General features: G+C 31.6%; 4 protein-coding genes and 1 non-coding gene across 10 annotated transcripts; 1 reads left to right on the top strand and 4 right to left on the bottom strand.

Moving 5' to 3' along the window:
- Positions 1–840: 840 nt before the first annotated feature.
- Positions 841–2,959, bottom strand: LOC100815813 (protein RGF1 INDUCIBLE TRANSCRIPTION FACTOR 1). Its single transcript, XM_003530882.5, has 4 exons — positions 2,805–2,959; positions 2,143–2,406; positions 1,440–1,640; positions 841–1,350 (listed from the first exon to the last, which is right to left on the bottom strand). The coding sequence occupies exons 1-4, from the start codon at positions 2,805–2,807 to the stop codon at positions 1,102–1,104; spliced, it is 717 nt and encodes a 238-aa protein (XP_003530930.1). The 5' UTR covers positions 2,808–2,959; the 3' UTR covers positions 841–1,101.
- A 6,048-nt stretch (positions 2,960–9,007) lies between these two features.
- On the top strand, positions 9,008–13,756 carry LOC100815283 (vacuolar fusion protein CCZ1 homolog B). 6 transcript variants are annotated; one of them, XM_006584823.4, is made up of 10 exons: positions 9,009–9,267; positions 9,338–9,431; positions 9,507–9,690; positions 9,785–9,823; positions 9,941–10,050; positions 11,143–11,238; positions 11,335–11,793; positions 12,087–12,242; positions 12,460–12,689; positions 13,474–13,756. In XM_006584823.4, exons 1-10 carry the CDS (start codon positions 9,092–9,094, stop codon positions 13,502–13,504), a joined length of 1,575 nt encoding a protein of 524 aa, XP_006584886.1. In that variant the 5' UTR covers positions 9,009–9,091; the 3' UTR covers positions 13,505–13,756. The 6 variants fall into 6 exon arrangements, with proteins under 6 accessions (XP_006584887.1, XP_006584886.1, XP_006584885.1 ...); XM_006584822.4 differs by having other exon boundaries at positions 9,785–9,829; XM_026129520.2 differs by having other exon boundaries at positions 9,219–9,267; positions 9,614–9,690.
- Positions 13,757–18,633: 4,877 nt separating this feature from the next.
- LOC100814757 (aspartate-semialdehyde dehydrogenase) lies at positions 18,634–25,604 on the bottom strand. The gene is made up of 10 exons (XM_003530880.4): positions 24,814–25,604; positions 23,253–23,319; positions 23,104–23,178; positions 20,537–21,289; positions 20,366–20,452; positions 20,197–20,241; positions 20,023–20,118; positions 19,823–19,924; positions 19,081–19,235; positions 18,634–18,982 (listed from the first exon to the last, which is right to left on the bottom strand). Exons 4-10 carry the CDS (start codon positions 21,107–21,109, stop codon positions 18,901–18,903), a joined length of 1,140 nt encoding a protein of 379 aa, XP_003530928.2. The 5' UTR covers positions 21,110–21,289; positions 23,104–23,178; positions 23,253–23,319; positions 24,814–25,604; the 3' UTR covers positions 18,634–18,900.
- On the bottom strand, positions 23,020–25,085 carry LOC113002420 (uncharacterized). Its single transcript, XM_026129842.1, has 6 exons — positions 24,890–25,085; positions 24,004–24,335; positions 23,631–23,818; positions 23,253–23,319; positions 23,144–23,178; positions 23,020–23,056 (listed from the first exon to the last, which is right to left on the bottom strand). Exons 1-6 carry the CDS (start codon positions 25,083–25,085, stop codon positions 23,020–23,022), a joined length of 855 nt encoding a protein of 284 aa, XP_025985627.1.
- On the bottom strand, positions 25,127–25,462 carry MIR1524 (microRNA MIR1524). The gene has a single exon (NR_048634.1). It is a non-coding gene; the product is annotated as a microRNA MIR1524 (primary transcript).
- Positions 25,605–27,475: the final 1,871 nt, after the last annotated feature.

Below are 27,475 nucleotides of genomic sequence, written 5' to 3'. Positions count from 1 at the left end.
ATATTTATTTTATTAGTGCCGAAAGAACCAAAATCTTAATAATATGAAGCTAAAGAGACTTGGGGCCCGGGGGGATTACAACAATTAAAAACAAGTAAACTGTAACAATTAAAATTTGTGTTGAATCAATTAATAATATAATAACACATGTAGACACAACATCCCATGACTTATGTCAGAAACTGAGATTACTACAGGGAAAAACAAAGTGCCACTTGCTAGCATGTTGGATTATTTTGCCTAGCGCACAAAAGGCAAGTCATTTTGATCATAAGACCACTGTAAGACCCGAAGAGTATGCAATGAGAAATAAACAAAAACCAGGTCCACCCTTTACGATTACGCCTACCATTATCATTAGTGAAATGCTTAAATCTCTCGCATCAACATGAATGAGATTGTAATTCGCAGATGTACAACTACAAAAGCAAAAGGTAGGCTCCATCTAATTCATATCTATTGATTTTTTTATTTTTTTTTCAAAACTATTTTAGTATATACAAGATTAGGATAGTACAATATTGATAGCTATTCAAAGTAGTCAAGTCAAGTTACCCCAAAAGCACTCCATCCTATCAAAGCACGAGTTGGTAAAATGACATTGAAATTTGTAATGCAATTGAGTTTAATTGATATGGAGTGGCAATGTTATTTTCATGACATCAGAAATCATCTTTAAGGTGACATTTAAATAAATTATTATAATAATTAATAAAATTAACAATTTTTTTATTTTACACTATTAGTGTATTTAAATTAAATTAAATTTTTATAATAAGTGCATTAACCTCAAACATTAATAGATAGAATTAGATATGGGGCGAACGGAGCACAGTAAGATGCTGAAAACTATACAGATATTAAGTAGTGTCGGAGGTGTGTTAATACTTAGTACCATTACCCTTGTGCTATACAAGCTTCGCTAGTTACTTTGCTAAAAGCAACTGAACCTCAAACTCCCAAGTTATATATACTTAAATCCCAAAATGGGGTTGAGCTTCCCTCAAATGTTCAAGAAATCTTATTCTTTAAAAATGTAAAGTTATAAAAAAAAAAAAATAGGAGAAGAAATGAAATAAACCATTAGAGTAATGATATCTTCTAAGACGTGAAAACAAAGACAGGCCTCTGCGGGATACTTTTCCTAGGACGCTTTCTGAAATTCACAACTTCAACCCACCCATATGGCTCAGCTTCAGAGATAGATGACTCCGGTTCTGAATTATGGTTATCATTCATTGTAAAGTCAATGCCTTGAGGTTTTGGAGTGATGATGCCTCTAGCACTTTGGTGGTTTTGTGAACATTGACTTTGAAATTGGTTTTGGGTCTCCACTGGATGCACTGAGATCTAACAATTGCACATGACTTGAGTCAACAAATGATATATATAAAAGTAAACCACAACATTTAAACATTAAATCAGAACGTGGCATTTACCTTGCATGTAATGGAGCAGAAGCGATTACGCTCATCTTGTAAGTGTTTTCCACATTCTTCACACGTGCCACCTGACTTTGGTCTTGTTGCTATGCCGGTTTCTTTGGATTTAGAGTCGGGGCTTAGATCAGCAGATTTAGATTTGGTGATTGAAGGCCGAGGTTTGAGATGCACAATCCTTTCATTATTGGATATGTAAGTCTGCAAATTGCATCACCATTGTAAGCAGAAAATTAACATCCATCAATCAGTTTTCAGTTAGAAAGTTAAGTTCAGAGTTTACTATTAAGAGAATATAGCTAGATTTAACGAGTCAGATTTATAAAAAAGTCTAACAAGAAGTACAGTGCAAAGGAAAAATAAACAAAGCCTAATTCACAGATATCAGCATTATAAAATTAGTACCTATATCATTCATTGGTTAAAGCTGATAAAGGATAAAAGATTTCTAGACTAATCCCATATGAAAAACTTAGTCATTGTAGTAAATCCAGCAAGTAAAAGACACACGCCATTAATGCCTACATCCACTAAAAACAGCTACTCGAGCTACATCATGTTATCATTCATTTGAGGAAAACAAGTCAAGCACAATATAGCAGAAATGAACAAGATTAATATGAAGAAGAAATTGAATTGATCAAAGTCAGCTAGAAAATTAATCAAGAAAACCTAATAATGAAATCATTACTATCTTGAGGACCTGAATTTTGGAGCAATCAAAATACTTCTGCAGCTCGGCATGGCGGAAGACATCCTGGTAGGAATATTTGTAAATCTGAAACCTTCTATGTAGGGAATGAGCTTCCTTACAGTGCCTACACATCCTAAGTGCACAGTCTACGCAGAACACATTCATCTCATTAGATCGAAGGTCATGGTGATAATCGCAATAACCAAAGCAGCTGTTCATAAGAACTCCAATCCAATCTCTACTCCTTTCCTTTGGGGAAAGATTCTGCCCCCCCTGCAAAATCATTACCAAAAAAGGAATTCAAGAACCCTTCAAAAGCATAACGCAGTTCCTCAACAAGTTAATCAAACCCTAACACCTCAAAATGGCACCCAAATCACAATATTTAAGACACAATGATGAACTAACCTAATCTAAAGACACAGTTTTCAAAGTTGATGCAAACTGACACCAAATTTATGATAGGAAGATTACCCTAAATATCAAAATGAGCTTATACTAAACAGAACCAGCAAGAAACAAACAAACGCATCCAAAATGCAAAGAAAATGAGCTAGCTAGCTCCAAGGATCGTGAAATTAATTGCAAGCAAATCGAAAGGAATCACAGAGAAAAACAAAACTTTATGATAACCTAGAGTCCAAAAAGCATAGAATTGATGATTCGCTTACCATTTCGTTGGGTTCAGATTGGGTACACAGTAGCAGTTGCGGCTTTGTGAGCAAGTGAAGAAACAAAGACTTTTCTCTCTCTCTGAGAATGCGAATTGAAGGGATTGAAATAATAAAAAGGGTGCTATGGTTTTTATAATTTTAAAAGAGAGAGATACTGCAATTAAAAATAAATAAATAATAAAAAGTGAAAATGGAAACGAAATCGTTTCCTTTTCTGCAAAGAAGTGGTGCCGTACAATCGGCGGGAAGGTGAGCGCGGAGGCCCGTTGGATTGGAATGTGATCGTACGGTGGAGATTTGTTCAGAGTGAATGTAACGTGGGACCCACGAAGGAGAATGGGTGAAAACCCCAAAAAAGTCGCTAGCTGCCTCCCACCCATTTCCCGCCAATTTAACCGAAATTCTCGGAATCCCTAAATTCCTTATTTATTTTTTAAAATAAGTATTGTAATTATGTGGTGGCCCAATAAATACGATATTATTATTTATTTCTTACCCTATTATCCGTAAGTGGTAGCTTGAAGTGATAAAAGCGCTCACGGGAAGGGAGTTTTGACATTCAAGTGTCGGAAATCCAAATGAATAATGTTTAATTAAGAGTATTCATTTAGGGTAAATAGTGTTCTTGGCAGGGTAGATAAACGGGTATTCGTGTAGGTAATAGATAATTTTTTTAAACGGTTTATGATTATATTATATTTTTTTTATCCGTTTATTTAACCCGCAAACTATATGGGTTTGGCATGCGGGATTCCGGGCTTGCCCACATTATGTTTGATTTGTGTGACCAAGTTATAAGCAAAAGATTAGAATTAAACAAAAAAAATAGATAAAGAAATATATTAGATAAGATAAGGATTTAAAAATAAATTAAAAGATTTAAATTAAAAGATGATAAAGATAAAAAAAGATAAGATAAGAAAAGTAAAAGATAACAAAAATAAAAGATTAAGATAAAAAAGATAAGTGATACTGTTGAGACCTGTGCTAAAAATCTTTCTTTTTTATATTTTCTCTATCTTTTTTTTTTTAATTTATCATTTTCATATTTGCAAGCCATAAATAATAAAAATATCAATTCTTATCATTTAAGCCAAAAATAACTACTAAATAAATATTTTTAAATATATTTGAATATATTTTTATTATAAATAATAGCTCATATTTAGCCCTTATCATTGCAGTAGGTTAAAAACATTTTTTCTTCTCACGATTCTTCTCCATCACACATGCGTGTACTCAAACGACTTCTTTCCCTTACAAGGGAAACACAACACGACTCACGCTCACGCAACCATGCAACACACCATAATGGTAAATAATATGTAATAATTGTTGTCTTTTAATCACTTAACTTGACTTTATTATAATATTTATTATTATTTTGAGTTTTAGGAAAAAAAGATGAAGATGTGGAGATGGAGATGGTGATGGAGAAGGCTCAAACTACTTCAAATATGAAATCATTTGTTGTTAGAGATGTTTAAGTTTTATATTTTAGATTTATTACTTGGATTTTCTTTTATTAAGACATTATTTATTTTATTGATGTAATTAACTAATTGTTGATATTTTATTTACATTTGTATTGAACTTAATTTGATTGTATTGTATTTTTATTAAAATTAAAATTCTTTTAAAATTAGGCTCGCGGACCGGCCTGTTTGACCCGTTTGACCCGCAGGGTTCGTGGGTCGGGGGCGAACTATTTGGTCCGTGTAAAAATGCGGGGCGGACTGGCCCGGTCTGCTGCCAATGCGGGCGGGGCGGGCCGACCCGCTTACTCACCCCTAGTTCTTGGTTTCTCAATATATAAAATACTCACAAATTCGTCTTTAAAATATTAAAATTTAAATTTTTGTTTTCAAAAGTAAAAAAATATAATAAATTATCAATTCGTTAATCTCTATTTGTTACCGTTACGAAAGAGCCTACATAACACATTTAAAGACGAATTTGTCAGTACTTTTTACATCACATCCGACGAAAATAGTTATTTACCAACAATATAATTTAATTTTCATCTTTCCTCATTTTTTAATCATTATAAGCATAATATTACAATAAACACTTAAAAAAATAGGAAAAACAAATATGAGTTAGAACTAACATAATATTGATTAATAAACATAATATGTCTGTTGTTCTCAAATTTTTATTGTGACAACATTATGTAATGACAAAATTAAGTTAGCTCTCATTTTTTTATAAGGATTAACTGTACATTTTTATTTGAATATCATGTTTTAAATAATGTACTGATTAAAAATTTTAGAGTAATAGATAGATTATACTTATTAATTAATATTATATTTATTATTATTTTTGTTTTAACTTATACTTGTTTTCCTATTTTTTAAAGTGTTTACTGTAATGTTATACTTGTAGTGATTAAAAAAAGAGAAAAAATTAAGATTAAATTATATTTAGGGTAAATAATTATTTTTGTTCATTAATGTGTAGAGTATCAATAAATTTGTCCATGTGTCATGTAAGCTCTTTCATTAACACGGTAATGGATGTGAGTTAACGGATGAATGAATTTGTTGTATTTTTTCATTTGGGGACTAAAATTTGAATTTTTATTTTTTGAAGACGGATTTGTTAGCACTTTACATATTCAGAGGCAAAAATAATTATTTACCCATTTATTTATTTATTTTGTCTTTGATGTGTAACATACAAAATTACTAAAAAAATTGATCTTTAGGCTCCTTAAAAAAATTGATATTTAGGTTAGGGGCAGCGGTTACATAAATATACATTTCCACTTAATGCTAATGTCAACGATCAAATTCTTGTCTTTACGGATAAAAATTTAGGATTTAGCTACAAGAAAAATCATTATTATTTCTGACATAATAATATTTTTCACGGAAGGTGTTCTGTCAAAAATATTTGAATTACGGAATTTACCAACAGATGAGCCCATAGATACCTAGTAGGCGTACCTAATATTTTTTTTTATTTGTAGTTTCACTCAAATTCGACTTAAAAATTGCTTCAGTTTTTTTTCTTTTCCGAATCATTGCTTAATCAGTTAATCTGCATTGGGTTAACACCTTTTACATGAAAACGATTACACATAAAAAAAAAAAAACACTATAGGATGTGAGAATTAAAAACAAATGTTTTCGTTAGTATCTAATTTGATAATTTTAAATATGAAAAAATATATACTTTCCTTAACACCAACTCTTAGGGCAATCAAGAAATTGCCAAAAAATTATTAACAAAAACGTTATTATAAATGTCTTTTTCGAATAATCTGGGAATTCATAACTAGTTAAAAAAATACTTGTATACGTTGGCTTTATAAGGAGACTAATAACAGTATTTCTTTAAATATGAGAGGTGCAAACATTTAGTTGAAGATGGAATATGGGATGGTACCTCACTGTTGGTATAAAAAGCCTTTTTATAGAATCACACCATTAAAATACCTTAGTTGCTAAGTGCGTGAACATGTATTACTTTAATTTGAATAACTATATTCCCCCCTTTGACAAGTGTTGGTAGAAACTTCTTAGGAATGAGACGGCAGTTGAATTAAAAACAAACAAACGTTTGAAGGAATGCATGATGATCTCTCTAAGATACACTGAGATGATGTGTCTGGATTAGATTGTTCACGTGTTTAAGGTTGATAGTTGGTTAGGATTGAGTTTTTACCTTTTAATGAATGTTGACTCTAATGTGTTTAAAATGGATTAAAGTTCGAGATCTTTTGAGTTTTATTATGTTTAAGATGCCATGAAAAAGGATCGTATGAGAAAAACACTATAACATTCAAGTTATTAAGAATTAATTCCATGATAATAATAAATTTAGATTAAATGTTTAATGTTGTAATAACGCTGACAATATATATAGGAGTCAAAGACGAACAAGATTTCCTTGTTACAAGACCGAGGGCTCTTGCAGACAATCATATGTTGTTTAGTGAGGTAACATAAGAAATTTTACTCTTGATCACTGAGGTGTGATTCATTGTTCACGAATATATATTAAGGTTTTTGTTACTATTGTTGACCTTGATCAATACGTGTAGTTTTGGACTAATCCAACAACACTTTAGGCTTATAGAGGTCACTATATTTTATGGATTGGGCATGATTCCAACTCGTAATAGCTTCCCCGTATGTTAGCACGCTTACAAAGTAAGTATATCATATTACATGTTTATAATCATCCAAAATATAGTACTTTTTTTTTGGCATAGTTTCCACTGATTCATCGTTTCATTCTTCTACCTTTATTTCTCATTTAATGTAATGTGCATGGTAAAGACTGTATAAAGGGGAAGTCTGATACGAATAAAAGCTAGAGAACTAGAACGCTAAGGAGAAGATAAATTAAGATAAGTTTGGATCCTCTTTATTTCCCTTTTCTTCTTACAATTATACTACTATTAGTAACTGAATTATGTTATAACAGAATATTGATAATAACAAATTGCTAATATGTATTGTTAGTAATGAAAATATAGTACGTGTTGATATTTTTTTTTTGATCTGCTGGTATTATTGTATTTTGATGCATCTTCTGGTATGTGGTCTGATATAAGGGCTCTGCTATCAAAGTCATTTGCTCACTTTTTATCCTCAAGTTAAAGCCTCATTGGACATTTTATTATTATTTTATTGCTCAAGAATGTTCAAAATAACTAAATGATTAACTAGTGTCTTCTTCATATTGACTTTTACTCATCTTGCCCACTTGATGTTTAAAGAGCAAAACAATGGTCCTTTATACTCTACTGGTGACTTCCTCCACTAATAAGGAATGATGCTTAACTAAGATAAATATGTGAAATGCTCAAATGAATGACATTGTCTACTTAATTAACACCAAAATAATTAAAAGGTTAAAATATATTTTTTATCTTCATAAATTTAAAATATGTTATTTTTTTTATTTGGATATAGTTTCGAATAAATATGAATTTATGATGATGATTTTTTATATGATTATGCATATAATTAATGTAAAAAAATAATACATATAAGTTTGAATATACGAATCTTACTCCAAACCAAAAAATAATTCATTTTAATTTTATAAAGATGAAAGAATATATTAATTTTTTTTTATAAAGGCAAATTCCAGACATTTTGTATGTGAGAAGAAATTACATATTCACTAGAGTTACAATTTAGTTCCCTTTAGGTTTGTGGCTATATCAACGAAAAAAAAGAAAGAAAAGAAGTTGAAGTATCCAATGTTAAACCTATCGTAGTAATTCCCACGAAATATTGTCAACTTGGAAAAGGGAGATTTAAGTCTACCCATGAAGGTTATGTTAACTTGTTATCTACATTGTGAAAGAAAATAGTAAATCTTAGTAGCTTAGATGTCGAACAAAGATGCTAACGTATATTGTACTCATGTTAAAAAAAAAAGTCTCAATGTAAGTGGAATGCTCGAGTTGTCTTTGGTAGTTAGGAGTGGAATTGATTCCTTATGTAAGCGAATCAACTAAGGTGGTAGTAATTATAAACCTAAGTAATAAGTTGTGACTTAGCAGTAACTTTAGTCAATAAAAAGTTATAAATATTACATTTTATATTTCCTTTCAAAAAGTAAGTACAAATTGAATTATTTTAGAGCCCGTATTGGTAAGGAAAATTATATTTAGTAAGAAAAAATAGTAGAAGAAAAATATCCCTTAAGTTTGCATTGACATTTTTCTTGAAATAATTATCCTAATCACCCTTAGTTTGTTTGAGAAAAAAACATTAACAATCCATAACAATTAGCACATGTTTATATAAGAGGAAAAAAATCTATAAAAAATAATATATATATATATATATATATATATATATCATACATTTATTTTTATTATATTAAAAAGAAAACGAAAATAATAACACATATTTTTTTTCCAGTTTCAGTTTCAAAATTTTCTATCTCTCTGCGTAACAAACTGAGGTATTGCGATAATAAGTAAGGAAATTTTAAAAATAAATATGAGTCTAATAGACATCCATTATTAGTGTAATTTTTTTACAAAAACTATCACATGTATCCAAGTGCATTTAGAATGTATAGATAGAAAAATAAATAAAGAATAATTATAAAATCCTGCAGTAATTTTTTTATATTTATAAATCCTTCTACCTCATACTTTTACTAATACGCATAATTTTTATATGATACATATTAAATGCGTATTTATGTTTTTAAAAGATTAAATATTTCAGGAAGAGAATTTGTAAAAAGAAGAGAAGAAGAAGAGATATCTGAAAAAGGGGGTTCTGGTGGATTGAATTGCATTAGCAATGGGCGTGTCTTCAAATTCAAAGGAATCGATGGAACTATGCATATTTGATTTGAGGAGAGGCCAACACGAAGGCCAAGAGCTCGATAAGATCCTCTTCTTCTTCCCCGCCGGTTTGCCCTTCTCAAAGCAACTCTCCGTCATTGGCCTCAGCGAAGGACTCATCACTTTCACTAGGTTTCTTTCTATCTTTCTATCTACTCTTATTACTTCATTCCATTTATTTATTTGTGCTCTTCAATTGCAGAATCTTCTCTCCAGACTCTGCTTGCGAGGTCATCGAAGCTGAAAGGCATTCTCATGTTTTCTACGAGGCCGAACCCGATATCTGGATAGTCATTGTTCGTTCACTTCTTCCATTTCTCCTCTTTTTCTTTTCATTCTCCAATATGTGTAATTGTGTATCCATATTTTAGGTGGTCGAGAAATGCAATGATTCTGAACCTATATGGAGGGTTGATGCATTAAGAAAACTTCTCAAGGAAATTCACTCACTTTTTTTCATGTTTCATGGATCTATTAGAGCAATGCTGGAGAAAGAACCCGGTGGAGGACTGACAAGACGGCATTTGTATACCTTTATCATGGATTATCTGAGGGGTAAGTCATCACACATTAGCATGCCTATCACATTCTTCATTCATTATTATAAACTTGTGATTCAAAATATTTCATTGTAAGTCATAATTGTCAGCATGTAAAAAGCGGTCTCCCTGGGATACTTGCTGCTGTGGTAATGGTGAAGTTGCTGTATCAAATGCTTTCCTTTCGCTTTGGCTCTGTCCTACCCGACTGATGCTCAAGTAGCTGTCTCTCATACCTTAATTATGAATTTTTCTCTTTGAGCCAGATTTTCTCGTGGGGAAAAAGTTCATTTTACCATCATTCCGTGATTGCTTAAAGGAACGTGGAACTGTGCAGATGCTGACGATAGGTCGTGAGGCTGCAATTGAGGTTCAGGTCAGATAAGTTTTAAATTGTGGTTTCAAAAACTACAAAAATCATCCAAAACTAGGGCGATACAGCACCAGTGTTTTTTATGCTGTAATTTTTCTTAATAGTTATTTCGCATGTTCCCATTGCCTTGGGTGTGCTGTTGATTTGTGTATCATCTATAAAATCTGTCTCTCTGCTTCCCTCTTGTCTTATTTTCCTCGTTGCTCGTAGAGTCCTGTTTGCATACATAGTGCTATGATTTTATTTTGGGGATGACAAGCAATTTAGTTTAGTATTACAAGCTTCTCTAAAATTTGGTTTTCAGTTGGAAGAGGGAAAAAATATGGTGTTCTAATTTTATGCTGGACCCAACTATATAGGAAAATATGGAGGGGGCTGAGCTGGTTTCTTGATGTGTCTTATTAATTGACCTAGCAATGCTGTCTCTGGATCACAGCAATTTTAAAAATGATAGGATTAGGAGTTGTCACAAAGGACAAAATTGTTAGTGCACAAGTTTTGTGGTTATCGAATTCTTTTTATTCGACTTTCCTTTATTATCTCTTTCACTAATTTCCTTATTAGCCCGCAAAATCATTAACTAGCACTTGTTATTAAATAGTAACAATTGTAATTGTAAATATGAAATGAAAAAGATGAAATTACTTACATTATTGCACCTGTCATCATTTGTGATTCATTTATATATATAATATATAAGCTGGTGATCTTCTCACACCAATCGTAACTATTAACATATTTACACAGTTCTTATAAAGTAGATTAAGTTTATAAAGTTTGTTGTCACAAATACAAAAATAGTATATTATGTGATTCAACAATTGGATTGGTTGAATTCATGTTCAACAATTACTCATCAATGATTAGTTGATTAAGATGAAACATGCTTGCATATTTACATTCAACGTACATGTGTGTTACATAAGTGGTTTTATACTTTTCATGTGTTATGAATGTTGTGTGTTTTCATTCCCATATTTTGGATCAGGTGCCCACTTAAGTTATTGACTATTTGCAGCAAGTTTTGATGAAAAAAGGAAGAAGTTTGGCATGTTAATGGAATTCTATTTTGTTGATTTCTTCTTGTTTTGGCAGTCCCTTGTCAGGGTGCTTGAATCTTCAGCTGGAAACACTCCCTGGTACTCTTTGATTTTATTTCAAGACCTGCTAGTGTCCACAACTCTATCTCCTGTATGGTTTAGCACAAATTTATTCTTACTGAATTTGATTGGGCAAGATGCTTGGTCATTCATTAAGTTGTTCAATTAACCTTGACTCTTTTGTCAGGATGACACCTTAAATTTATTCACATATGCTGTGCTAAGGTTGACTCCCCATGCTCTATCTTCTGGAACAAGTTCCTGGTCCTACTTACTGAAAGGAAGTGCTGCATCCAATGTTGTCACTGAGTCTAACATGGCCCATCCAAGCACTATGTCTGAAAGTTTTTATGGCTCATCTGATATATCCTCTGGTGAAGATAACCACTATCATGTTGTGAGGCCCTTACAGAGTGACAAATGGTCTAAAGGAAAAGATGGTTATCTTGTCACTGATTTATGGGGTGCAGAAGTTGGTACGTGGGTGTTTGCCACTCCTACAGTTTGGCTTCAACAGACAGAAGAGAAAATGTATCTCTGTGTTTATCAGCATAGAAGCCTTACTTTGATGCTTCTGATTCCTGTATCATCCATTCCTAATGGGGAGCAAGGTGTGTCGGCAGTGAGGCAGCAAGTTATTGAAAATGTTAGTCTTCTAGTTCTATCATAGTGAACTTTTTGTTTCCTAACGAATTCTGATTAGCTTTTGCACATCATATGAACTGACACTTAGCATTCTAGTGCATGCATGGTACAATTCACTGACAGGACCCCTTTTTGCTGTTATGTCATGCCTAAACATGTCCCCAGGAATTACTTTGTATCACTTCTATTCTCTCTCCCTTTTACTGAAATTGGGAAGCATATGAAATTGAACTGAGATGTTTAGCAAATGTATCTTTTTCTCTGATCATAATTTTTTTTGGTTGAATACATCAGGCATCACTTAAAATATTGAAAGTTGAAGAGAAACTATCGAAAGGATGGGGTGGAGAGAATGCATATCATGTTAGTGGGTACCGCTACTTATTAGTAGATGGTGATAGAAATGTATCCAGGGCTTCTCCAGAAACAAAAGTTACAACTTTAACAAAGGTGTGGTGTTAGCATCTGGCTCTGTTCTGATTATTTCCCATTTTTTTTTATCAATGTGTGATATTAAACTGAAAGATATAACTTGTTATTCAAGCTTCTGATGGCACTTTTTTTGTGTTTGGCACTATAATGTACTTGTCACCAGTGCTCTCATTGCCTGTGAACTGACTGACTTGAAAACATTTTAAACTTTTGTTGTATTTTGTGCCTGGTACAGGAGTCCTTACTTGCTATGAATAAGCTTAGGCAAGAGGTGGAGTCGGAGAAGAGTAGAGCAAAACTGGATAGCCGTAATTGTGAAAAAGATTTAGAGATGTGCATTAGAGCAAAAAATAATGCATGGGTTATTTCTCGAGTCACAAGAGGGAAGGAGCTTTACATGGTTCTAGAGAAAGCCAATGAAACCCTTCTATATGCTTCAGATGCTGCTGAGAAGTTTAGCGACAGGTATGCTATTGGTTACCTATCATTAGTGTACTTCCTAAGCTTAAAATGCTATCCTTCTTATCATGAGAAATTGAGAATGATGCAGAGATTTTTTTTTTTTTTTGGGGGGGAGGGGGTTGCAAGAAAACATTTTTTGTTTTCACTTTTAATTACAAAAATGTCTGTTTTTGCTTTGTTTCCTATTTTCAAAAGTTTATATAGGAAATGGTAAAACCAACTTTTTTTTAAATTTCATTTTCTATTTTCTCTTTTCCTTTAACCTAAAATAGAAAATAAAAGTAAAAAATGTTGTCTAACTAAACTTCTCTTAACAGAATTTGGGCCAAATAGAATTTTAAGAAAGATCTTTCAAAAAATCAACTTTTGTTTTAAATGAAAAAAGTCTTAAAAAAAGAGCTTTCAAGGAAGCTAGTTAGAAGTTTTTGATTTTTGCTTCTTTTCCTTCTTTATTTCAAATCCCAAAATACACACTACCCAAGAAATTTGAAGCTGTTTTTCTTTTTTTAATTTTCAACTTTAAAGTAGTGTTTAAGCTCTAACATATACTACCATAAAATCTTTTAAATTTCAAGCCAAAAACTTTTATTTTACCTGGGTGAAAAATATTCTTCCCTGTTTTTTTTTTTTTCTTCTCATTTTCTTTCAGATACTCATCCGCAGATTATGAGGAGTTTGGCAATAATAACAAATTCCCCCTACCAAACTTTGCAAATCTGAGCATCCCTAATCCCTAAAACTACTGAAAAGACGAATTTTAATTTTCTTTCTTGGTTGAGTATGGCAGGTATTGCAACGGAACATTTTCTCTGTACTAAAGAAAACCAAGCATGTGTGACCGAGGAATAGCACGCTAGGTCTTCTAACTGCTTTCCCCAATAAAGTCGGGAAGTTTTTCACTGTTGATTTTTCTCACCAGTAAATTGAAGAAAGGAAGAAAGAATGCTACTCTGCGTATCTCTCTCTGTATATTAAGTGTAATTTATTTATACTTGTTCAAGGGTGCTGTATCAAACCTTGTCACCGGTAACTTTTTTTTTAATCCGAAATTTGTTCAATTCCGAGAGAAATTGTTTTCCAAAGAGTTTCATTTATTTCACAATAGCCTTTGAATTCTTAAAACTTAATACTTAGTCTTTTGTACCAATTCTTGGATTTTTAAAACCAAACACCAAAATCTTTGTAGATGTAGTCTTTTAGGTTTAGGTTGAGTTTCTTTTTAAATGCTAACATGTAGGGGTATTCACATGTCAATTTGGTTTAGATTTGGAAAAAAAAATTGAAATTCAAACCAATTGATATTCATTAGTTTTGGTTTGGAATTTTGATTATTTTTTTCCTAAACCACCTCGACAAAGAACATATTAGTTTGGTTTGGGTTATTAGATTTTCAGCCAAAAATATATGTTTTGAAAAAATAAAAAATAAACAAAGGATTATAAGTTTTATAAGACAATAATGTGTGATATTAGATAATAGTATAAAATTATTTCATATTATTAATTCATAGGCATTAAACTCAAAAAATAGTCTATTTTATCTATAAATAAATAAATATAGTTATTAAAAAAATAGTACATTTATTTAGCTATTGCCATTGACGAAAATTGTTATATCCTCCAAACTCATGTTTGGAACCACATAATTGTCATTTCTTATAACAGTAAAAATAGTTAGAATTTAATTTTACCTTGCTTTTGCTTCTCTTCTTAGTTTCTTCCAGATTTATATGCATCTGTTCTGTGCCTCAATTTGTGCTCTTATACGCGTAATGGATTCTGTACATGTTTCTGTCTCTGATGAGTAACTTTCGTTTTTCTAACTGTCTGTGCTCATCATTTCAGATTATTGTGTAAATTTGACAAAATAAAATGTGCTCCTTCTGGCTTCTTGGAAACCTATGGTCTGAGGTTTTTAAGGTTTTTTGAGACATTTATCTTGTGGAATTTTTACAGTTTTTGAAAAAATATGTGCCCGGGATTTAGGGTTTCCTGCTAAAATTTTCACGGCAAGCATCATGGTTTTGGGTTTAATATATTGACTTGGATTTATTATTTATTATTTATTTTGAAGAGATGATTTCCTTTCTCTGCTGTCGTCTTTCTGAGACCTGGACTGAAGAGGTTTTCTTTTGTGTGCCTGACGAGGATGATCTGTCCTTGGTCACAATATTGAGCTGTTTTAATTATTTATTGTTGTATAAGATGGTTTCTTGTTTGCTTGCAGCTTCATGTACAGATTCCCACTTTTACTTGTATATTATTAGCCTTGTAATTTTGAAGTCAGCCCCTGCCTTGAAAGTTGAAATCAATCAAATTAGCCTCTGAGGATGATATATATACAGTTTAGGGTTTTCTGAGAGCCATACATGCTAGCGACACTCTCTATTTAACACTTCAATGATTGACTAAAATTTATTGGAAAGTCCCACATCTCATTTCTTGTTTCTCTTGATTTAAATGTATGACCATTTTCCAATAAATTTTACCCAATCGTTGATCGAGTGTTAGAAAGAGAATGTTAGAGAATTTGTGGCATGAGGAAAAACCAAAACTGAAGAGGCTTTCTTATGTTAAAAATTTTATTCCTCCCTGCTGCCCCATCGATGTGATTGATCTATCTTTTGTTCGCAATATTTTGCTGTTATAGTTTGTTGTTTGAATCACGGTCTCATTTATGGATCACCTATTTTACTGTTATAGTTTGTTATAATATTCCGAGTTGTCCTTGAGGAAGATACATGGAGACCTGAACTGAAGAGGCTTGCTAATGTTTTTCTTCTTTTTGTTTGTCCATTTTCACCCTTTGTTTTCTCATTATTCTGTTATAATATTTCTTATTCTCTGCAATTGATTTAAATTTTTAGTTCCCAGTTTATTAGTTTCATGTTTTAATTCATCATTTGATTCATATATTTTCTTTTATTTCAGTTTTGACTTTTATTGAAGAGTTTCTTATGAGTTGTTCGCAATATGGATCACCTATTTAAAAAGTTTTAAAAGAGGCTCTTTCGAGTTGTTCGCAATATGGATCACCTATTTAAAAATATAAATTATCATTAGATAACTATGTAAGACAATTTACACTAATGTTTTGAATGAAAAGTTTTTTTTTAATTCAAATGATGATTTGTGATTAGATGACAGGGTTAAAAATAGTTTTACATTGTTAGTGTATAAGCATTAAATTCACTTTTAAAATGTAAATACTTTTCATTTTTTTTATTCTTTTCTCTTTGTGTAATTATGCTGGATTATTGATTTTTGAAAAGACTATCAATGTTACCCTCTTATTAGTTTTTTTAAAAATAAAAAGATTATATAAATAGTTTTAAGTGTTGAATATTTATTAAATCCCTATGTTAATATATTTGTATTTACGTTTAGGGACTAATTTGCATTTTTTTCGAAAAATGAGAAATTTTTCATAATTGATAGCTTATTCATTGGATTTTGTTCCGCTAAAGGGGAGAATTTCCTCTAGAAGATAAATCAATTATATGCATTCATAGTATATTCATATTCCTCAATAATCCTTATTTTTCCATTCTCTACTCCTAAGAAACAAAATTCTTCACAATAAAATTAAAATGAATCGGTATTCTATCAAACAAGCCGTGTGTAATGGAAATAAACTAGACTTACAGCGTGGTAGCTTAACGATCATCAAATAAGCAACCGGAAGAAAATAAAACAATATGTACTTCAGGCGAACCACAAAACCGAACTATAAAATAACGAAAACATAGAACTAGGCATTCTGTCTATGTGTCAAATTTACACGACTTCATAACTGTAAGTAAAAAAACAAATTTATCCAAACTTGAAAATTCTTATTAATTATCTTAAAATTTAATGCAAATAAAAAATTGATAGTGGTAATTATTAATACTAGATAATAATGGCCTCAGTCCATCCACCACCTACGAATTTTTTTTGACACCGTCATTCATTAAAAGTATGCTAACCAAAACCAAGGTCGTACAAGCCCAAAAATAAGTATTCATATACCAGACCTTTAACGTATAAAGATGAAGTTCGCTAACTATAGAAAAAGTTTCTTGTCTCATGTTCATCTCATAAATTATGCAGATAAATCAAAATCTGGACAGGGGAAAAGAAAATAAGAATGGAAAATTGGGAAATGTTAGAAGTTCTGATTAATTCATTGTACATGAATGTATCTTTAGAGATATCATCTGACATATGATATGACAGAAGGCTTATCTACATCAATATGAGGAACAAATTAAACCAATGACATGCAAGACAAATTCAATAAAAACTTGATAAGTTTCAACTCCTTTCACTCCATCCCTTATGTTATCTCCCAGACTACCAAAAATCAATATCTCCATAACTTCCAAGTTAAAATGAATAACAACCCAATAATAACCTATAACTATAAGTAGGGCTTGAACCTGAGAATCACATCAAAAGAAGTCTGTAAGATAGACAAACTAAACTGCAAACACAATGCCGATAATCGATATTAAGAGGAATAAAGATAAATATGCTAAATAGCATCTACAAACTTCAATCACGCAAGATTTTCTAACTTGTACTTTGAAACATAATTGAATTCAAACGTCTATAATCGCAGTTAAGATTTTGGTAACTGTGATATTGTGAAATTCTATTCACTGGAAACTCTGGCTGTTTTTCTTACAATATCTTTGCCAAATCATGTATGATTCTGCCTATAACTTTCACAATAATTTTTCGTTATGCATGTTGAATATATAATAATAACAAAATGGTGAAAAGGGTTAGCAAACTCTCTCTAAACATACCAGAATAATCATAGGAGAATCCTGGACGTGTGACGCTCGGGCAGATCACCTTTGTCATCAAGTCTCATTAATGTTGAGACCATTAGTTCAAAAAATTTCACCATTTTTTGTGGTGGAGCATATTGGGAAGAACTCAAGAACGGAGTAAGCATGTAAAAAGAGACAGCTAATTTTCTGGTTTCATGATAAAATTCTGGAAAAGTTTGTTTAATTTTTGTTTTTTTTAAAATACTACTTAATAAGCAAATATTTTTTTTCTTAAATTAAAGAAATAAAAAAATTAAACAGAAACAACTTAGATAAGAAAACAAAAAGTTAATTATTTTATTAAATTAAATGTTTTTTCAATAAATAAGTTTAAATAAACTAGTCCTATAAGGGTAATTTATTTTTTGAATTGTCTCTGAAATTATTGATAATTGTTAACACATTTTTTAATATATTGTTAAAATTTTAAAAATTGAGTTTTATTTTTTATTTAATGAGTTATCCCAAAATTATTTCGCACGTTTTGTTTTTCGTCTTACTATAATGCTTAAAACTTGTTAATAGTGCATGTTTTTATTTCAAAATATAGAACATTGTTTACTCTCTTTATCTTTCCTTTTTCTTTGTGGAATTTTTTCATTGTCATTCGAATATTTAATAGCTATATTAAAAAGTCTGTTTTTATAATTTACTACTCCCTTTTCCTTAAAAACATTAATAAATTGTTATAAACAAGGTTTTTTTGGAAAGATAGTGTCAGAATAAGACAACGAAAGATCAAAGTGATTGCGAATTAAACTATGGGTAAATTGTACAATTTTTCTTTATACTAGCAAATTGAAGTTTGGCATTTTATTGCTGTTTGCGTCATTAGTCATTACCTATATATACTCGTGCATTACAGTTGCTGAAGGGACTAAATCAAATTTTATTACCTTTGCAGTGTGTCTGTTACAGTTATCACCAAAGCAAGATATACCACTGTCCCTTTCAACTTCTAAATAGCAATTTCTTAAAAATTAAATTTAGCATGCTAAAAAATTTGATTTGCTTAAAAGAGTACCTAAATTAGCTAACTAAATAGAATAGAGGACTGGATTTGCAAGTTTTGATTAGGTGGCAGGTGGTGTCTTTCTAAGTGAAAAATAAAGTAACATCATAGAAAACTGGTGAACAAATTCTTTATTCAAAAGATGAAACATTAGGTGATTCTCCTTTGCCATAACCAATTATTGTTATTCCCGGTGATAAGGATTACAGAAATTAAGCACAAAACCTTAAAAAAACTGTTTCCAGTTAGTGTGCTACCACATCGTTGAAAAGATCCTCGTACTTTCTCACAAAAGAAATGAATAACCTCATACAACTAGAAGATACAAAACTGTTTCAAAAGAAGCATAGTCTTCAAGTACCACATCCTTTAAAAACCAGATCTCATAGCAACATCTCAGCAATCTGGATTGCGTTAAGTGCAGCTCCCTTGCGAATTTGATCCCCACATACAAAGATGTCCAACCTGTGTGCATATCCAGCATTTATGTAAATTCCCATAATAAAGAACAACGCTAATTGAAAAGAAAAAAATGATAATATATTGCCATGGAAGAGATTTACCCTTGGTTCCCATCCTGAGATAGGTCCTGGCGAATCCTACCAACAGCAACATCATCCTTGTTTGAAACTTCCAATGGAGTAGGAAAATGATTGGATTCACGATCATCAATAACCACTACACCTGGAGCATTCTTCAGAATATCTCTTGCAGTGTCCTGAAGAAATTAAAAAACAAAGGAACTCAAATAAGATATTAACTTTTGGAGAACTTTTCTCACGCAAGTGCATTTCATAGATTTTGGGCATGCAAATAATGATAAGACTCTGCATGTTTCAACACTGAATACACCAAGAATCATAAGGATTGCTGCTTTATACCATTGAAAAAACAGAAACAAGGATCCTCTAGATATGACAAAATGAAAGGGCCAACACATTGAAGTCAAGTTTAATCACTACAAAAGGAATAATCATCTCCAGTAAATGACTCTTTGCTTTGTGACTTGTGAGCCTGTAATAATGCTTAGCTTGGTATTTTTCTTTATCCATGATCATAAAGCACACATGCAGCATGTCATTACAGGTCTAATCTATCAATTGTGAACTAACAACTCATGCAAACTATCTATACCTCCCAACTCAATTTAAATTCAACAAACCATCAAACACCAAAGATTGCAAATGTCATTCCTAGGAGTACTGGGTCTAGGTTAAAATTCTGTATTCAGTTTTGGGACGTAAAGCAATGTCAACTATGAGTTTTGGCAATGGCATAAAGACACAGCATGCCAGCATGAAGTACCTCATCAAGGGGTGTTTCAAATTGAAGATTCACACTCTCAGCATGAGCTCGCATGACAGGAACTCGTATGCATGTGGCAGTTACTTTAACGTCCTTATTATTCTGTAGAAGTGCAAGGGTAAAACTTAGCAACTATTCCATAACATGAAACAAAAAAACCTAATAAACAATTTATAAAGATTCAATTTCAGCTTACCCACCCAGATTTTCCTGGTCTCCTTGACCATTTTCATTTCTTCTTCATTATATCCATTTGAAAGAACAGACGCATTATGCGAGAATAGATTAAAAGCATACTGCAAAACAACAGCAGCATCAGGAAGTAGTTCTTAAAGCATCAAAATCACGAGAGGCATGTACAGAATTGTGCAAACCTGTCGGTTAAATATTTTACAAGTGGGCGGTTTTCCTTCCAACACCTTTCAGTCAAAAAAAAAAAAAGAAAAGAAAAGAAAAGAAAATCATGATTAAAGACCATAAATAAATAAAACCAGTGCTTCTTTCACACAAAATCCCGAGAGAGAGAGAGAGTTTAATCCAAACCTCACGAGTTTGCAGCTGAAGCTCTTCCATTGCAGCAGCACCCGCACCACTAGCAGCCTGATAGGTACTAACAACCATACGTAACACCTGTGCAATATTGAAGCAGAAAGGCGTCACACCACAGATAATAGTAATTATAATTTGGAAGAATTTGGAAAGGCAATGATGGACCTTGGCACGTCGATGAAGAGGGGTAGCAGCCATCAAGCATATAATGGTGGAGCAATTAGGGTTAGCAATGAGTGCGCCCTTTCCAGTTCCGGCTTTGATGTTTTGCATTGCTTCCGGGTTCACTTCGGGAATTACCAATGGGACATTCTCGTCCATCCGAAACGCGGAGCTGTTGTCGACGACCACCGTTCCCCGATCGACGGCGATGGGGCCGAAGTACTTGCTAATGGAGCCGCCGGCGCTGAAGAGCGCGATGTCGACGCCATCGAAGCTCTCCGCCGTCAGCTCCTCCACGACGTAGTCCCTGTCCTCAAAGGTGATGCGGCGCCCAGCGGAGCGCTTGGACGCGAGCATTTTGATGGAGCTGTAGGGGAAGTCGCGGTCGGAGAGGACGGAGAGGAACTCCTGGCCGACGGCGCCGGTGACGCCCACGACGGCGATGGAGGGGCCGTTTTCTTGGAGGGACATTCGGATCCTGGAAGAGGAAAAGCTGGGCTTGGGCTTGGGCCGGGCCGGGAGAGGGCCCGAGAAGAGGTGGTTGTGGCGCGAAACAGAGAGTGAAGACATCATCATAAGGTTGGTGGATGGGATTTTAGGTTGAGAAAAATAGAAAGCAGGTTTTATTGAGAGAGTTGGCGGCTGCTGATGGATTTTAAAACAGAGGGAGGAGGCCAGAATCCAATTTCTATTCCATGTCCCAACCTCTTTTTCTATTTGTTGCTTTCAGAAAAACTTGTCTTACACAGATTTTACCTAAAAACAGGGGAAATTCTTCTTGTTTGGATAAATTGAATTAAGAAGGAGTGAAATAAGATTTTTTTGGCTCTATAATAGAGATGGGATTCAGAAATGTTTGGAAAACATAATTTTATTCATAATTAATATTGTTTTGTTTTGAAGTACAGTATAAAGAATCAAAAATTCATTTTACCCTATTGATGAATAAATTTCTTATTGTAAATTTTTAAATTGAATTTAGTTATTTTCATCCTTAACAAAATAGTCGATTTGAAAATACAAAGATTAAAATTAAATTTTATTGAAAGTACAAAGATTAAAATCTTATTTTATCCTATTATTATTGATGGGCACGTTTATATGAATTAGTTGTGGTCCTTCTAGGTTCATTTGCTAACTTCTTTCGAATAATAAAAGGAAGCACAATAAAAAAAAATTACTAACGTCTTTACTTAATAAAATTAAATGAATTTAATTATACCAGTTTGTTGCATAAATTTATATATTTAATATACTTTTATTATTTTTAATTAGTTTATTTTGTAAGTATTTTAGTCTGTTTTACTTTTATTTCAGTAGTTTAATTCTCTTTATATTTTTCCTTTTAAATCATTTTTTCTAAGTTCTATTAATTTACTTAATATTAACTACATCATAATATTATACTAACATCTCTAATTTCATAAAGAGGGGAAAAGTAAAAGAAATTTTGCATAAAGATACAAACAATAGACGTCAATAATATCTATTAAATATATTTTTTATTTATAAATTTTATATAAATATTGCATCAATATTATTTCTCAAAAATAAATAACTCATAATAAAATTCAAATGTCAGTAAATAGGTAACATCTATAATATCAATAAAGTTATATCACATTACTAACAATACTTTTGGTATATTTATTTTTTTCACATAATTATATTGTTGTGTATTTGCTAAAAAATAAATTAAATTATTCATTATATAGTTTTGATAACTTTTTTTTAATCATTCTTCTTATTTTTAATGTAATTTTATTTAATATGCTACAAAGTATTTTAAAATGATAATTTTAATATATATATATATATATATATATATATATATATATATGAAAAATGATGAATATAAATATATAAATTTTACAAGTGAAACAAACCAGTGTAACACTGATTTAAAATCTTGTATCATAGTAAAAAAAAAAATACACGGTAATGTGAACTTTTTAACGTTGGGCCTTTAATGCCACAAAGCCCAACATATAACTTATATATTCTTCTCTAATTTATATTATAGGAATATAAATTTAGAACTAAAACATAAAAAATATATTCCAACAAGAAAGAAGAAAAAAAACAAATATAAAGGAACTATCTTTTACCATCATTAGTATCATTAAAATGTATAAAAATGAAAATAGTTTGAATATCGAATCCAGAATACAGCCTAAGACATCAAAATAAGAGATGATTTGAAAAGCTAAAAAGAAAAAAAGTAGTCCCTGCATAAGCAAAAAAGACATTCTTAAGATCTATCCCTGCATCAACAAAAAGCCACTGTATATATCTGTAGGTTTCTAACACAGAGAAATCCCAAAAATATGATATCGAAACACAACCATAATAAAGTGTACTGCCAAAAACATAGCACAACATTTTTAACAAATCAATCAACCATATATCTGTTGCAAGAGTTACCAACCAAAAGCAATCGAACTAACGTAAAACCAATAGACAAAATAAAATCCCTTCAGTTTTAATCATACATAACCTCCACTGTTCATATTGCTTAATAGTCTATACAATCTCAAGCAACAAGAACAACAAATAAAGCAAGGAAATACCTTTGCAATATTCCACATTCTGATTCATTTGCACCCGTACCTTGTCATGCTTCTCCACTTGTCATTCAAATCAACCTGAGAAAAACAATTTGATCATTAACAATAAGTTCAAAAAGAAAATATATATCAACAACTTTTAGTATGCTTACTTCAGTTCTCTCTTTGAATATATCTTTGTTAGAATCTAGCATTAACTTCCATTTTCCCCTGCCAAACCTGTACATATGAAACAAACTTTAACAAGAATAGGCAATTGTATTGAAACTCTACTTAATTCTATTTATACTCTCAAATGAAGTAGAAATGTATCATAGTTGCAACAAACAGCTCAAAACACTTGCAGTGCTAAAACAGTAGAACAAGATCAAAATGGAGTTCATTTTGTAACCATGTCGACAAATGATCTTGGTAGTTGACCTAGACTGTTTAATGATTATTTTAAATGTCATGTGTTTGGTTGTTTCATGTTGAAAATTAGTCAAATATAGATATCATAATTCTTGACTAATTTTATAACAAGCACATACTTGTCTACAGCAGTCTTTCGAGTCTCCTCTTCCAACTGACTCCATCTTTTCGTTTTTCTACTCCTTGTAATTTTTGTTGGTTTATACTTTGTCAATGGAGAAACTTTTGTCCCCTTGGGGCTAGGCAAATGACATCTAATTGCATGATCAGATGTTCCACCCTCCAAGCCGTCTATCGAATCATTCCACTGCAAACAAGAACCAATAACTAATATATTAAGGTAAAGACGCATCCAAATGAAGAATGGTTATACGAAATTATAAAGGGAGAGGTCGAAGTGTTGACCCTTTAAATTAACATCTAGTCTCTTCTAAAGAGTCAAAAGGAATCAGTCAACCAAAATAAGAAATTAGAATTACAAAGCATAATTACCTCAGAAATAGGAGTGGTACTATTTCTTTCCATTAAACTTGGCCTATGGTAATCATTACGAGGGACAGAAGTTAGATCCTTTTCCATCAGATCAGGGTCATTGTTATTAATAACATGCGGGCAAGGTACATCTGCATCTCTACTCTGTTCTTCAATCGGTGTCTCATTCACTTCCAACGAATTAAGTAGAGAATCCTTAGACAAATATTGCAACTCCACAGAATCGCATTCCCTCCTAACCTTTTGGACCTCGGCAGCTGTTGAGGGATGCACTTCCTCAGCAGCTGTTGAGGGATGAACTTCCTCAGAAGCAGCAGTGCACTTCTCAATTTCTGTTGGACACTAGAAATATCAAGTGTTTTACTCTACGCATATACAAAGCTTAGAATATCAACAAATCAGAAATTATCGTCGTTGTGTCTTTGCACAGCGTGTGTTTGGATAAGCATGGGCAAAATTGATTTTGAATAAATTTGATTTTGCAAACTTGATTTTAGTTAAAATTAATATGAAATGATGTGATATGTTTGGATGTTTTTATTATAAAAGCAAGACTCGGTATAACATTTTTTATTCCAAGCAAAAATTTCCTAGAGTTGCTTAAACTCATAATAAATTCTACACTAGAATCAATTCAAACGTGAGAAAATATACCTAAAATTATTTTAAACATGAAACCATCAAACACATGACATTAAAAATAATCCTTAAACAGTGAAGAAATTCATAGGTCAACAACCAAGATCATTTGTGGACATGGTTACAAAATGAACTCCATTAAGATCAAAATCACAAGTTAACAAAATTGACCTCTCTCTTGGTGTTGGGCCTCCAAGGGATTGGCGGCAACGTGCTCAATAAATGAAGGGCCCAAATCGGTCCATGCTTGTGGTATCAATGGAGGCCAACCTCTCCAACACTTGCGAGTCCAATAGGGAAGCTTCGATGTCGCTCCTCCACCGCTCCAACTCCGGCAAGAGCAGAAGGCTTCTCTCCCCGGAAACGTCCTTGTGCCGAACCCTACAGCGCCATATCCTGTTCACCGTGTCGAGATAGGCAGGATTGCCGTCGCGGTGGAGCATAACAGTTGCGACTTGTGGGGACAGGAATGGAGAGTGGTGACGTTGGGCGTTGGAGTTCCTTCCTCGGACTCGGAAACCACTTGTTTCCAATAACCTAATCAGGAAAGTAGTTCCTATAATTCCCTTTCAGACTCATGAAGACGCTCATGCTCCACCGCGACGGCACAATTGACGGCGGAGACCGGAGCGCCGTCACGGTGGTGGAGCTCCTCAAGGATCGAGGGTTTGGAGAATGGATTCGGGGAAGGAGACGGTTTGCAAATGGTCTAGAAGGATCTGGGAAGGAAACGTCTTTCTTGAGTCTGCTATCGTCTGATTAGATGATTGGAAACAAGTGGTTTCCGAGAGAGTGCGAAGAATGAACTCCAATAAGTCGCAACTGTCGCAATGTTTTTTGTTTGCGTAATAAAATTTGTCAAATGTTTTTTTCTTATCATGAAAATGTTCGTGCAAGTTTGAAGCAACGGGAAGCGTGCGTGCGTCAGACTCAGGGATTGGACAGAGCAATGGGAAGTGTGACGCATGAGAAGCAGAGACAACAATGACAAGTTAGTCAGGGTTTGATCTTTTTAAACAAAAGATAATTCAAATCAAACATTAAATAAAAGTTTTATTTGACAGTTTTTTATTTATTATTATAATTTCAAATATATCAATTAAGTTTACTTAATTATTATGTTACATTATTTTTAAATGAATTTATTTTTTATTAAATTTTATTTGACATATTTTACTTGAAGATTAGCATTAATATAAAAAGATATTACCAATTCTTTTATAACATATTTAAACAATATTAATACATCTTTCTTTAACATATAAAAGTAAAATATACATCTTAATTGTAAAAAAAATAATAAATTATTTAATACTTATTCTTAATTATCACTAAATTAATATATTATATAATATGTAATTTGTTCGGTTTGATTTTATTTTTTATAATAAAATCTGAAAACTAAACCAAATAAAAAATATATTTTAAGTTCAACAATAGCAAATAAAATTCATCAATAACTACTTGCTCAAGTTTAAAAATAACAAATAAAATCAATTAATAAAAAATATATAAAAAATTATAACTTTCATCGAATTACCAAAATCAATCCAACCATCAATTTTTAATGATTTTGTTGATTTGTAACTGATTTTTTTTTATTCATGACCGGTTGAACCGGCCTGTCCAACCTTCATAAACATGCTAAATACCAAAAATTTTGTTTGATGATCAAAATATTATAGAATAATTATTCTATGACACAAATGGGGGAGGTGTGTCACTTGTTGAGGAGTTCTCCCAATTCTATATGAAAAAGAGATAGAGAAACCATGAGAATGTTGAATAATTTGTTATTTTTAATTAAATTAACTGGTAAGTCATGCATTAATATCTCTAATTCTTAATGTAAAAAAAAATGTTCTCTAACATCACTAACCATGCCATTAATTAACGGTATAATTTTTTATAATAAACTACAAATTCAATTTTGAATGATATATATGATTTTGATATTTAACTTTTTTACCTTTATTTGTTAATTAAGACAAGTAGCTAATTTTTGGACAATTTTCCAATCATAAAGTATTCTTGTCCATTGCAATTAGAAAAATAGGAACGGATTCAAGTAAAAAACTTACATAATAACAAGTAAAATAAAATAAAATTAAGAGGCCTAAGATAATGAGCTTAATTCTCTTACACTATTCACAACATTGGGTTCAGGCAAGTTTCATTGAAGCGTTATTCCCATTAAAATCTCTCTCCTCTTTTGTCACAAATAGGTTTTTTTACATATGAAACAAACAAACTTTTTTTTACATATGAATCAAACAATCCTTAAAAGAGTAATTTTATATTTTTTTTACAAATTCTCTTATTACATATAAAGAAATTATTAAATAAAATATAAATGAATTTAATATATTAAAATATAAAAAATATTTAATTCTTACCATATAAAAGAAATAAAAGGATGTGCAGTAAGAATATTTGGATTTATTTCATTTAAAATATTGATGAAAAAAGGATTTGATAATTTATTGAACATAAATATTACATTCTCTCTTAAATGATCCTTATTAAAGTAAATAAATTATACAAGTAATTTTTTAAGTATTAGAAATCATTTTAAATAGTTGTCTAAGTATTAGAAAATCCTTTAAATTGACCCAAAACATTAATAAAATATATCAATTTAGAAACTAAATTAATGATTTTCTTTTTATGTTGAATTGAAGGATATTATTTTCTATAACAGGATATTCAATACTCAAAGATTATATAGTTTTTTTCTATAAAGTATAGTTTTATTACCCTATAGATTATTCAAGAGAGAGAATAATAATTACAAAAATACTACTGTATTACTTAAGGACAAAATTAACGATTT

Source organism: Glycine max, chromosome 8 (genome assembly GCF_000004515.6).
Source record: "Glycine max cultivar Williams 82 chromosome 8, Glycine_max_v4.0, whole genome shotgun sequence".
In the NCBI taxonomy this organism is placed as follows: Eukaryota; Viridiplantae; Streptophyta; class Magnoliopsida; order Fabales; family Fabaceae; genus Glycine; species Glycine max.
This window is presented reverse-complemented; position numbering and strand designations above follow the sequence as displayed.

Excerpts from the sequence above, each read along its gene's own strand:
- LOC100815813 (XM_003530882.5), bottom strand. Across the intron at positions 1,641-2,142 it reads TTGATTGCTCCAAAATTCAG|ACTTACATATCCAATAATGA; the intron begins GTCCTCAAGATA and ends TGCAATTTGCAG. Across the intron at positions 1,351-1,439 it reads TCTGCTCCATTACATGCAAG|ATCTCAGTGCATCCAGTGGA; the intron begins GTAAATGCCACG and ends TGCAATTGTTAG.
- LOC100815283 (XM_006584822.4), top strand. The coding sequence starts at position 9,092 with ATGGGCGTGTCTTCAAATTCAAAGGAATCGATGGAACTATGCATATTT. Across the intron at positions 9,432-9,506 it reads CCGATATCTGGATAGTCATT|GTGGTCGAGAAATGCAATGA; the intron begins GTTCGTTCACTT and ends TCCATATTTTAG. Across the intron at positions 11,794-12,086 it reads GGCAGCAAGTTATTGAAAAT|GCATCACTTAAAATATTGAA; the intron begins GTTAGTCTTCTA and ends TGAATACATCAG.
- LOC100814757 (XM_003530880.4), bottom strand. The coding sequence starts at position 21,109 with ATGATGATGTCTTCACTCTCTGTTTCGCGCCACAACCACCTCTTCTCG. Across the intron at positions 20,242-20,365 it reads TTCAGCTGCAAACTCGTGAG|GTGTTGGAAGGAAAACCGCC; the intron begins GTTTGGATTAAA and ends TTTGACTGAAAG. Across the intron at positions 19,925-20,022 it reads AGGAGACCAGGAAAATCTGG|AATAATAAGGACGTTAAAGT; the intron begins GTGGGTAAGCTG and ends GCACTTCTACAG.
- LOC113002420 (XM_026129842.1), bottom strand. The coding sequence starts at position 25,085 with ATGCTCCACCGCGACGGCAATCCTGCCTATCTCGACACGGTGAACAGG. Across the intron at positions 23,179-23,252 it reads TATTCAAAGAGAGAACTGAA|GTTGATTTGAATGACAAGTG; the intron begins GTAAGCATACTA and ends TGTTTTTCTCAG. Across the intron at positions 23,057-23,143 it reads AAGTGGAGAAGCATGACAAG|ACTATTAAGCAATATGAACA; the intron begins GTACGGGTGCAA and ends GAGATTGTATAG.